Source organism: Anopheles darlingi, chromosome 3, assembly GCF_943734745.1.
Source record: "Anopheles darlingi chromosome 3, idAnoDarlMG_H_01, whole genome shotgun sequence".
In the NCBI taxonomy this organism is placed as follows: domain Eukaryota; kingdom Metazoa; phylum Arthropoda; class Insecta; order Diptera; family Culicidae; genus Anopheles; species Anopheles darlingi.
Window position 1 is genome coordinate 41,989,386 of NC_064875.1, and position 12,623 is coordinate 42,002,008.

The 12,623-nt window shown below is 47.7% G+C and overlaps 1 protein-coding gene across 1 annotated transcript; it reads right to left on the reverse strand.

The window, feature by feature from the left end:
- Positions 1-8,853: 8,853 nt before the first annotated feature.
- LOC125957234 (protein G12) lies at positions 8,854-12,112 on the reverse strand. The gene is made up of 3 exons (XM_049689793.1): positions 11,299-12,112; positions 9,298-9,470; positions 8,854-9,014 (listed from the first exon to the last, which is right to left on the reverse strand). Exons 1-3 carry the CDS (start codon positions 11,864-11,866, stop codon positions 8,907-8,909), a joined length of 849 nt encoding a protein of 282 aa, XP_049545750.1. The 5' UTR covers positions 11,867-12,112; the 3' UTR covers positions 8,854-8,906.
- Positions 12,113-12,623: the final 511 nt, after the last annotated feature.

Consider the following 12,623-nt stretch of genomic DNA (forward strand, 5'->3'; position numbering starts at 1 on the left):
AGCCGCAACGAGGGTGGGAGCTTGCGTATGAGCTCCTTCATTAGTGTTACATTGCATTGATATTCTTGGAGTCCTGATATGCGGATGGTGGCACATAAGTTTTTGACTGCGGTCCCGTATGCCACCAAAGATTCAAACTTATCGAGACGAGGGGACGGCAGTGCTCGAACCTTTTCTACTAGGGCGTCCACGACTAAATCTGGCCTACCGAAGCGCATGCGCAAAGTAGCCATTGCTTCTTCCAAGCCCGCGGGAAGCAGCATCAGATGCTCGACAGCATCCCGCGCTGGCCCTCGTAATGCACGTTGGAGCCGGAGAAGGTTTTCCTCATCGGAAAAGCCGCAAATTGCTGAGGACTTTTCAAAACTGGCTATGAAAAGAGGCCAGTGATGTGCGTCGCCCGCAAAGGTTGGTAGGTCCTTGCCCACGGCTTTGCGGGCCGCCATTTGACTCTGAGTCAATTCCCCAAAGTGTGTGGTGTTGTAGTGCGGTGCGTTCGAAAACGGCAGTGAACATGTACGGCCGCTTCTTTGGCCTATGCCCTCGTTGTCCTCCATCATCGTAGCACGGTACTGCTCACCATGACCGTTGCTGGCGAAAAAACGCTCATCCACCGCACGCCGCCAATGCGCGTAATCCGCGTCAGTGGATATTGTCGCATGCATATGTCCAGGTTGTGGCTGTAATGCAGCAGGATGACGTCGCTGAGTCATCGCTGGCCGCCATTGCGTTTCCCGCTCAGCTGTGACCGCAGCGCCGGGGTCAGCCGGTCCGTTCACCCCAGTCGGGGTGTCCACCATCGCGTTTCGGGCGTGGGGTGCCATGTTTACGTGAGTTTGCCCTTCTGCTTGTTGGCGTCTTCGCCTCTCCCGCCATATTTCACCCTCCGCCATCGCGATCTCTATCTCAATTTTTCGCTGTTCTAAAGCCGCCAACCTTCGAGTTAACTCGAATTCATGTTCAGACATACCCGACATGCCAAGATCTGGACGGCTGGCTGACTGCGCCGATCTGTTGCTCCCGCCTTCATCGGCCGTTAACGTCGCCGACGTCGCGGTGTGGTCCATCTCTGCTTCCATTGGTGGCTCTCCATCCTCGTTGCGCATTCTGATGCTCCCAGTAGTTTCGCGGCTCCGATGCTGGGCTTTTCCCAAGTCTTTTAGCGGCGGCTACGCTGTGGAGGGTCCTGCTGCAACTTATCACAAATGCACTCTCTTCGCGCTTTTATTACGACGGACTGCGTCGCGGAAGGATATTTGCAAACGGATTGTGGAAAGTTTCACCCACTAATTAGACGCAATTTGTGGAAAGTAAATTTGTGGAATGTTGCGAATCGTTATTCGCGACGTATTTAAAACGAATTTAAACACAATTTGTCGGTGATAGTCGGTCTCCCGAAGACCACAAATTTAGTGTTCCTTTCAATTTTACAGTTTTCAAGATAAGGGGCTTTAGCCTTTCGCGCGCGACCTTTTATATCCTTTTCTCCTCTTTGTTCTCTCTCTAGCGGAGATAACGCTTAGCGCGTAACGCCTAACGCTTCTCTAGCTCCTAACTGTTTACAACCTAAGCTCCTACTCACGCGCTGTTTACAACACCGGAGATTCCAATTTCCAGGTCCTCGATGATGAGCACATCCTTTGCTAGCAGTGGTCCGAAGAGCGAATGAATAACAATTCCCGGAGCATCGTATCGCATTGCAAGGCAGCACTCGTAAAGGAGCTGAGTGATGATACCGCAGGGAAATGTATTTATGTGTCGCCACAGTGACGTTGCAGCATAAATTAAAAGCCCACCAGCCCAGCTCGGCTGGTGTTGGGGATGTCCTGCAGTTCCTGGGGCAACGTAAATCCAACCATCGACTCTCGGTTCTCGTCGTTTACATCGGGTGAAGTGGCATTTCATCTGCATCGGATCGGTGCGAGAGCGACTAGCGTGAAATTGAATTCACTATTCGTTTAGCATAGAAATGCATCAGTCGCCCCCTCCCCCTTTCCTTCTTCCTTTTCAGCGGTGGTACCGAAGTGTGAAAAGCAAGCCCGCTGCTCCCGGGAGGCTCCGTTGGTGTGACGGATTCGATGACGGATGTGGTGACGTGCTCTTGCTTGGTTACGGTTGTGGTACGTTACGGGTGCATGATAAAACTGGTTCCCGGTCCTGGTGGACCCGTTAAGGTCCGTTTGGGGATTTGCGAGATGAGTGATAAACCTATTTCTGCACTAAATGAAGCGCTTCGAGTTCGTGAATGCATATTGGCTGGGGTAACGGAGTGTTTCTAGGCAGCAACGTGTTTCGTTGAAGAAGCAAAATATGTCGTTTAACCATTGAATTGAAATGCAGTAAGTTTTGCTGGAATTGAACCCAAATGCAAACGAAGTTTATCCATCCATTCAGGACAATTACAGTTTGGCTGGTTTTTTATGGAAAACTTAAGTCTAATAATTGAAATCGCATCTTATTCTCCTTCGTTTTTACATTACTTCATTTAGCTTTATTTTCAAAAAAGACTCACAAGAAATTAAAAGTTATGTTAGAAACACTCGAGTAATTGAGTAAGAACAACAAGCAAAAAATGTTTAATCCTAGATATTCCACGAAAACATTATTTTTTCAGAGGTAGTTAAATTTTTTTGTATACTGTAAAGACAGTTTCTATTTTCTGCAAAATGATATGTAGCATATCATTTCAGTTCCAGGCATGGTTCTTTGTACGGGTGGCCGACAGAATATTTGAGAATTTCAACTAAAGGCACAGTAAAGCTAATAAGCTACTCATAACAAAACACTCTCCTTATTGCAATCGACCTAAAAGTCTCGAGTGAATGAAATGTTTGGGATACTATTTCCACCTTTGATGTTTGTCGTGGTACGCGTTCCAGGCTGATCAAATTTTAAATTATACCTTGTTAAAACTGTTTAAACCTGTGCTTGCAGTCTGTTGTTGTGCTATGCAGTCTGTTTGTATGATTTGGCAGATAAAAACTATATTTTAGAGACACTCTTTTATTGACTCCATAGAATCACTCCTGAAGAGTTTGTTCAGAATGTTCGCCGGTCTAAAGATTACCTTCCAAAGCATATTCGCAGGTTAAGTTTAATGTTTACTCAAGGAATTTTGTTGCTTAAAAATATTCATATTATGTGCAGTTTTAATTCGTTTTTAAAACTTCATTGGAAAAAAGACGGCTCCTTTTAATGTAATTTAAAAGTGTTTTTGACTTATGTTAAAAGCTGATTACTTTGCCGCTCAAAGGATTTCTTTATCCGACAAAACTTTTCAACATTCCAGCATTAATATATTAGGTGATAACTATTAAACTCTCATAAAATACCAAATGGAAAAGAGTCATTTTTCAAATCGTTTGCAAAGTGCCCTAAATCATCTGCATTCCTAGTAATAGCCAGAAAGATCAGACAAAACGGTTGAGTGACATTTATTTCCTCTTTATCGGAACCCTATTTGGTTGTAGTGTGGAGCAAAATATGTGTTTTCATCATACTTTCAATACGAGTCCCCCACCACAAAAAATGAGAAAACACATTTTGCAAATAACCCATGGACTGGACCTAACGAAAAGACATCAATCAATCAACTAGTTTCGCTCCGGCCGGCGACGCTCCGGCCTGATTATCGCATTCCAGCGTGACGACATACATGAAAGCGAAGCATGATCTGAATCTCCGACTCCTTTAGCAGTAGGATGACGATGATGATGGGAGCCCAATTCGAACGACGGTGACAGATAGTAGCGATGCTGATGCTGCTGATTTCGCATCTCTTCGCCGGTCCAATGCGAAGGAGGTGTTGAACCGGCAGCACCGGCTCGTTGAGAATGTTTATCATTCGGGCAAGTGTGTTAATTCATCCCTTTCCACCTATCACTACTACATCGAACCCTCGTCGGCTGCAAAAAAAAGAAGTGAAATTAGTGCGGGCGTCGGTCATTCTCGCAACTCATCGCCTTTCGCTGGAGGCCCAAAGGCCCCAATGCTATCGGAACCGTCCCTTCGGACGGAGTCCCTCTATAAATTCCAATTATTCCAACCGGACCGAGCGAGAGAGAATATAGCCGCCGCTCATATCTTTTCCGATAAAAGCAGACAAATTAAAATAACTTTCATGCCCGGACCATCATCATCCGGGGGGAAAGCCAGGCTTGGGCATTCCGGGGGGAGGATATCAGATTCGGATTCTAGGGAGTCCGGGTCCCGGATCACGGGGACAAAACTTTCACCGAAAACCCGTCGATCCGTTTTCCTTTGAAAACCGAGATGATTTAAGTAGTGGGAAAAAAAGGGAAGCTACACCCTTCGATCTGCTCCTTATTCCAATCCTACTTCCCTTTATTTATTTTTTTTCTTTCGGTGGGACTCAGGAAGTGCCAGCAGCCAGTGGATCACATTTCTTCGTTTCATTTTTTTCCCATTCACATACACACATGACGCACGCTGGAAAAGAGAAGCACCACCGGGGGAGGAGTTCGTGTTCGTGTTTTGTCTAACGAAGGAGGGCGAGTCCGCCATTATGGGTAGCTTATTCGAATTCGCGGAAGGTACATCACATCGTAAATTGGGTCACCACCATCACCGTCTGGTCCGCAGACATTGGTCAGGGCAGGCGAACATAAAATAAAAATTGGCATACGGCCGTTGCCATGGCTATCCGGATTCAGGTATGCGGAATCGGATCCACCCCGGATCGGATGAGTGTGTGTGTGTGTGTGTGTGGTGAGCGAAGCAGGCTTTTCCTTTTTTGCCATTTCCGCAAAGAAGTTCCACGAGTTTCTTATCTTCTTCGGACAAACTTATCGCTGCTTCTAGGGAGGCAGGTCAGATCAAATTTATGCTTTTTAGATGAAACTTTCCTCGCCCTGGGAAGGGCCTCTCGACGAGACCGACGATCAAAGAAGTCGCTCGAGAAGTCCCGTCGCTCTGTCCCTTTCACTCTCGCTCTTCCTCTCGCTATGCGAATTCGTTATCGAAGTATTACGTACGGATGGAATCGGGTTTCACTCGAGAATGCTAGGACGCAATTGCGGGTCGGAGGAGCACCGGAGGCGGAAAACATGCTCTGGAAATGCTGGAAGAAAAATCGAGAAAATATGTGGAAAACTCGGTTCACATTGGGCCGTGCTTCAATTAGACCGATTGCTCCGGTTTTCCATCGATGCACACAGGGCATGTATGCTCGAATTGCCCGCACAATTGTCGTCCGGCAGCATGTCACGGATTCACGGAATGGATGAGTTGAGGGTCTCAATTTTGACGAATGCGACATGTTCAATCAAGAGCTGGACATTGCCGGTTCGCTCTAAATTTCTATGAAACCCGCGAGCTGCATCTGGTCGCGACCATCCGGATACCGGTCATCATTTATGGAGCGAACAATTGGTTCGAATTCTTCGTACATGCCCATCCGTTCGATTGCTGCATTTGAAATACGCGCGCAGTGAATAGGCAAGTTGTACGGAGTTCGCGAAACATTGCTACGAAATAATATCACCATTGTTGTTGCTGTATTAACGATGAGATGGTGAGCTCGATCGTTATTTTATTTTTAGTGCGGAATTGTTAAGTAGTATTTTGAATTGTTTCATTGCTATTCTACAACCAGATCGATGTAACTGCGAGTTTCTTCATGTTCGTCCGGAACTGTTGAATTCCGCTCCTGATTATCAATTGCTCCATGACTTCACGTCCTTCGTGATGGCTTATAATATTTCCTGCGCATCTGTATCAATTTATTCGATGTTTTCTTTCTATTGCATCATATTCATTTTAAGATACTTGTGACAATTTGAGTTTCAAGACCTTAGAATCCACGATCATATCATGATTTGAGGATAATTCGGTCTAAATCAAGGCTCATTTTTGATCGTGTATTTGTGAAGAAATAAATCAATTTTAATTTTTACCAGAATCCCATATTAAACTACAGTTTTCCAAGAATTTTTGATTGTATTTTGTGGAAGATTTGTTAAAAACTATGTTCATGGCATTTATTCTAGAAAGATGGGTTTGCAAACAAGTACATTCCTCGGTGCCCATCAATGCCTTATGCTGGATCATCGGAAATATACTTATCTATATTCTTTTGTTAGGGTAAAAGGTAATGGAATTTCCCATTTATTGACTCTTTAATTTCAGAAGTTGAAAAAATTATGTATTTTTAACCTCAAACCGATTTTACCTTTACCGATTGGTTTTACAGCAAAAAAAGTTTCAATTTATAAAAAAGGTCTACAATTTTTAATAAAAAAAAACCGACAAATCTTCCTGGCAAATGGTGAACAGAATAGTGTTTAAAATTTTCTAATCGATCGGACCAGCAATTTTGGGCTACGACTTTGAAAACGCATTGAGCCCTGTATGAGCCCTGTATGAGATTTTTCAGATTTCAATGTCCTTGTCCGTTTGTCATTGATTAATTTAAAATATTTACACTATACTCCTGAAAGAAAAAACATTCGTGAATCTAAAATGTAAATGTGGTTAAAGAAAAAGTATGTTCCTTAGCCCCCTCTTTAATGAAATCGTCGAGTTTATTAGATTTCACCTGACTGACTCCAGTTTAAAGCAATGCTGCTCTCTGCTATCTCTACCCGCCCCCCCTCCTAGACTGTTTCAAGTGTGTACTAAATCAACCTCACCCCCCGATGGGAAAAAACAAATAAAGCGAACCGAGGTCACATTCTTCTTCTTTCTTGCGTATTTGGCACCCAACGGAAGAAGTGTCAATAGCAACGGAACACGAGGCATGCCACGCCAGCAGCATATCATCGTAACGTGTATTGCTGTGAAGCAAACAACCGGCACCACGCCACCCGGTTCTCCATCGTAGTAAGCGTAGCGATTCCAGCGATCATCGCTCACCAGTATCATCATCATCAACATGATATCCGTGCCGTCGCCATCGTCGAATTTATCTGCTTTCCATGTTTTTAATTATCCCAGAAGCACAAGTTAATATTGCTGTTTAGCAAACATACTGCTGCTGCTGCTGCTGCTACCAGCCGGGGACACATTTAAACACCAAACGCGCCGCCCGCTCGGCCAGAGGATTTGGTGACATCGCTCGACGCTCCCCAATACCCGGTACCTGGCACCGGGCAGACCATCTCACTGGCAGCCGGCAGTGATAGCATAATTTTCATTAGCAAACCATTTCGCCTGCAGTCAATGTTTAATTTACGATACTTCAAATGGGTGTTTTTTGGGGCCCGGGCTTTTTGGAGTTTTGTTTCCAAGCATCGAAACGGGCGGTTATTGCGTTCTGCGACCTCGCGCACCACGCTCCTCCTGTTTAATGTTCCCTCCAGTCTCTCCCGTTCCCCCCGGGAACTCACTGTTTACAGATGGAATTTCCCGAAACTTTATTAAATCGAAAGACAAAGTCGTAGTGTGCCTCCAGCCTGGCGCGGGACAATTGCACGCGGAACAGCTGGTTCGCCCTTTTTAACTGCTCGTTGCTTTGTTCTCCTGGCCCGGGTGCGGACAGTTTTGTATCACTTGGAGCAGCACACTAACACACACACACACCCCCCCTGTAGGTTCCCAGTTGGAACAGTTCAGAGAACAGAATAAGAATGGAGCAGGATGGAGGGGTGCCACCTTGGGTTTTCTTCAAAGAATAATAAATTGAATAAAGCACTCTTTTCCTTCCACGAGAGCGTGCAAGCGCCGGAGAGAAAGAGAGAGAGAAGGAGATGCGAATGCCTGCGAGGGGACCCTTATCAGCGCTGCGCTGGAAAGCTCATTGCCATTGAGTCGAGGGGGACCCCCGAAGCGCGCTCCTCGTTAGTGTGTCGTAGGGACTGTAGTGCGGTAGGGTGCAAAAGTGAGGGTAGGTGTAGATTTACACCCCGGCACTGGTAGTGCATCCCGTTAAACAGACTTAACAAGCTTGCTCGCTGGATTAACTCCGAGGAAAAAGGGTAAACTAAGGACGCGATACCGACCATCGCGACGGTCCTTATTGAAAAGGGTACCGCACTAGAAGGGGATGGGAAGGGTGGGAGGTGGAGGAACGCTATTTGTTGTAGGTTGAGCCGGTCGAGGAGGCGTCGAGCGAGCTTTCCTTGGCCACGCTGAACGGGATACTTAACCCCATCTCTCTCTCACACACACAACTAATTCCTGGAAGAAGTGTACCTCGTGTTAAGCTAACGATGAAGGGTGGTACCGCGATCTCGAACACAGCTGGTGTCCACCACTGGAAAAAGGAAAGGCAGGAATGGGGGTGCGAAAAACGGGGTTAATAGCTTAAACCTCGGCCTTCTGTTAGCTCGGATCGAGGTGTGGGGCCTTTGCTTTGCTTTCTTTCCGGTTCTGGCTCCGGTCGCGTTCGGTTTGATGTTTGATCCTCGCGCCTCAGCTTCTTCGCGGCTAAGGTTCTACATTGAGGACCCTCGGCCGGAACCCTCGACAGTCTGTTTGTGGGGAGTAAACAGTTTAAACCCCTCGCTGCAAGACACACACACACACACACACACACATACGCGCATGCATAAACGCCGGTCAGAGGGTTGTCATCCGTCAACAGTTGCTTCTGTTGGCACCTAAGACGCTGCACTACAACAAGAAAGGGGATGTTTAGATACAATGAAGCTACCAGCTAGACTGTAGTAGGCTTTGTTATCACAACATGGTGTTGTCTGGTTTTGTGTTTGGAGTAGAATTATTTGAAAAACAGAGAGAGAGAAAGACACCGTATTGTACTGTTGTGAGAAACTATTGCAACGCCATATTTATTCTTCATTGTATGGTTTGGACAATATTTTACATCTTCTTTCTCTGCTGACGATGGAGCGCATCAGGAACTCAACTAAAATGGCAGCACAACAGTATTGTTATCGCAGTAGGCAGTGGGCAGTGTCTTCAGTTCGTATTCTTACTGCTTCGGGGTCCTAGAAACTGCTGAAGCTAAAGTACCGCTGCACAAGCTGTATCCAACCGGGGATGTCGAAACCGTGCTGCTGGAGCTTCCAGAGCAGTATACGCAGCTGCTGTGATGACTACTCAGAGAAGGATAAAAGGCAAAGGTGCCAAAAAAGGTTAAGATGGAACCAGGAAATATGGGGCGGTGGTGGTGGTCATAATCGAAATCCCCAAAAACCCAAACCCCAAGAATGGTTAGAACTTTTACCGGGAAATCAATTTTCCGCCCAAAATGGCGTGTCACTCGGGGGCACAGCACACTATGCGGTGGGTTCGAGCACCGATGGGATCAATCCCGTTGATTGACTAAACCCAAGGAGGAGAAGGAGAAGGAGCAGATGGGCGATACGGGGAACTTACCTGGAGCGTGTTGAGCACATTCTCGAACTCGCCGCTACCGATCTGCTCGAAGAAGTAGGAAAAGTCGTTGCTCGTTTCCAGCTTGTCGAAGAAAAGAAGGATTATTTCATCCTGGGGCAGCAGCGCCAATATGTCATCGACTAATCCGTTCAATCCCCTGGTGGTGAGATTTACTGCAATCGATACAACCAAACACACACACACACGATAACAACAAGGGGAGATATGGAGTTAGAAGGTAGGTACCGGGTCAGTATACAGGAAGGTTCTAGGCTCCGGCAGGTGCATTGTTTTTGATTTTTACTCCAATCAACCAAATGGGGGACCTGCGGCGACGACGCAACTGATTGCACACGTCACGTCGATCGCCCACAGGAACGCAGGGCCCCGGGACAGGACAAATCGAACTACGGTCACCCGCTCGATAGCAAACAGTAATTGATTAATAATTTAATTTGGGTAACGTTCCGAACGATCCTCGCTTTCTGGACCATATCACGAGCAGTTGCGCCGGGGACTGGGACTGTATCGAATGGATTATGGCCGGTAACTTATTGACAGTTCATGAGCAAGGGCCCCAGAAGCCAGAGGAGCCTTCTTCATTAGCTGACCGATTGGTGGACATTGGCTTGGATACCGACCATGCCAATGCCAATGCCGCCACCACGTCACAACCTTTCATCAGCGTCATCAAATACAATCAAGCAAATTGTCATCAGCCGAGCCGAAAGCCGAGTATGGCCACAGGGCCACAGGGCTTGTGGTTTGAGCCGTTGAGCGTTGACCGAGGTAGATCTCATCATCGTCGTCGTCGTCGTCGTACGTCGGGGCAAATTTGTGGCCATTCCGTACACGAAGCCGTCAATCCGCGTCGGTGGTCGGTGGCCGGTGGTGGTCAAAGTGCTGAGTATCCGTTTGACTGCATGCAAACACACACTCACACACAGGGCTTAGCGAGAAATTCACCAAATTCGCCATCAAATCTTGGCAAGCTGGATTGGATATTATGGAGAAGTTTCCATGTTCGTCGAAGCTGGAACTCTGGCCAATACTCAACAGCAATGGTGAGGATCTCGAGTAACAATGCGAATGCGAGTTTAGTACATCTGCAAGGTGAACAATACAGCAGCAGTCAGAGTGCAAATGTGTGGACATCCATTGTTTGCAGTAGTTGCTGCTGATGGCGATACGATACTTGGGGGTTAAGTGAATTCGAGTCCAAGAACCGAACTCAAACAAACGACATTTACTGTTTGACAGTTGCAGTGCACGCGACCGCACGACCGAAGGAAAGGCATCCAACCGGAAGGTTGCTTGGATTAAATCGTAAATAATTTAATTGCATATTATTCCCAACAGGCCCCGAGTGCCGGACTGGTGGCGGTGGTCCGTGGTTCTGTAAAATGGATTCAATTCCAGGATCCAAAGTACCGGGTTTCTGGTGGGCTTCTTCTGATTCGTCGCTTCCTGCCAGCGGTCAATACAGGCGTTGGCAGGAAGTGTCAAAGCCGTTCACAAGGGCACACACAAACACACACACACACACACACACACACACACACACACACAGAGTGAATAGACCTAAGATCCGGTTTCTGAAGATGTCACCAAGCCCACAAAGCCTGACGCCTGGTCCGGTCAGGTCCGTCTTGGTCTTACGGGGGCACAAAATAAGATTACTAGGTCCCGGGGTGCTCATGGTGCATTGACCGATTTGAAGACAGAGCACGGCAGCAATTGTGTGCACTTCCGGTGTGGGTTCAGTGAAATCAATTTAAATTGAAATTGTCTCCCGGCCAAAGGCCCGGCCCGGCCCGACTAAGGCGAAGAGGAGGAAGGGTCACCCTTCCACGGTGACAACACTTGCGTGATTGAATAATGGAGTTAGTTCCGGACGGTACGCGGTCAACGCGCACACACTTTGACACCTCGCAGTGGCCAAGAACAAGACCCAGGCACACAAACACACACACACACACACACAATTGGCGGGACACTCACACGATCGAAGGGCTTCATCCGGTTCGGCAAAGATGTCATCCGCGTCGAAGCGCGCATTCAGTTCGGTCCAAAGCTGCTCCACGCTGCAACCGATGCTGTCGAGGTACCGGCGGAAGGTTCGCACCTCGCCCAGGTTCGCGATATCCTGCCGTATCTGCGTGTAGTCCTCGGTCGAGACGTAATCGAAGGCGCTCTCCACCTCAACGTCGTAGTGGTAGTAGTACTGCATCAGTTGCCGCACCTCCTCGAACGGTACGAGATCGATGAAGTCCATCAGGTCCTGCTGCAGCTGTTGCTGTTGCTGTTGCTGCTCCTGATGGTGCCGGATGTGGTAGCCAAATGTTTGCTCTACCAAGGTGCACAGTAGGAAAAACACAAGCCCAGTCACCATACTGGGCCACCTGGTCAGTCTATAGCGTCTCGTTGTGGTGGTGATGGTAGTCGGTGGCATCGCTAACCGCTGGAGAAGTTTGCTTCCATCGTGGGACATTCTTGGTGATGTGGCAGGTGCGACGAGTGCATCGAGCTCACGGTACACGATGCCACTACACCGGACACGACACGCCATTGCACATTTGTGGAGGAATCAATGACCACGACACGACACAGACACGCAGCACAGACACACACACACGGCGATGCAGTTTATCGGTTGCAAAAAGAATTCACTTCGCATTCGCAACGACAACCCCTGGCCTGAGCTCCGGTGGAGAGCGATTATTCCGGAACACCAACGTCGGTGTTTGCGTTCGCCAACATAAACACTAATTTCCCGGCGGGAATTGCACTGCAACGAGGAAGGACATGAGAGTACGAGAGCACGCAGTGAACGTGACGTGGACGAGAAAATTTAACAAAAAACTCCACAATTTCGGCGAATCTTTGGAAATGGAAATCGATTCATTAGCCCCGTGACTTCCCCCGCGGAATTCTGGAGACCCTCCGGTGAGCAGGAGTGTCTCGATGAGCGAATCGAAGTGAACTGACCGCGCACCATGGTTACCATCGTGAGCTAAGTGGAGGTTGGACTGGCAGCACTGGTTGGAGAGTATCGTGAAAATGCCATCGTCAGACCCATCGCCATCTTTCGCCATCGCCCCACGACGCGTCTGGCCATGTCTGGTGCGGTGCCAAGTGTGCGTTCGTTGATTGGCCTCTAAATTGAATCAACTGACCGTTTTGGGTGATTTGGGTAAATAAGCCGTTAAATCGGCGGCACTAGCTAGGCCTTCGCGTGGCCGAGAGATACTACGGTGGCTGCGGAGCGTGGTTTTTTTTTTGCGTTTTGATTCGATTATCCAATTTACCGATAAGACTCTCGCGGG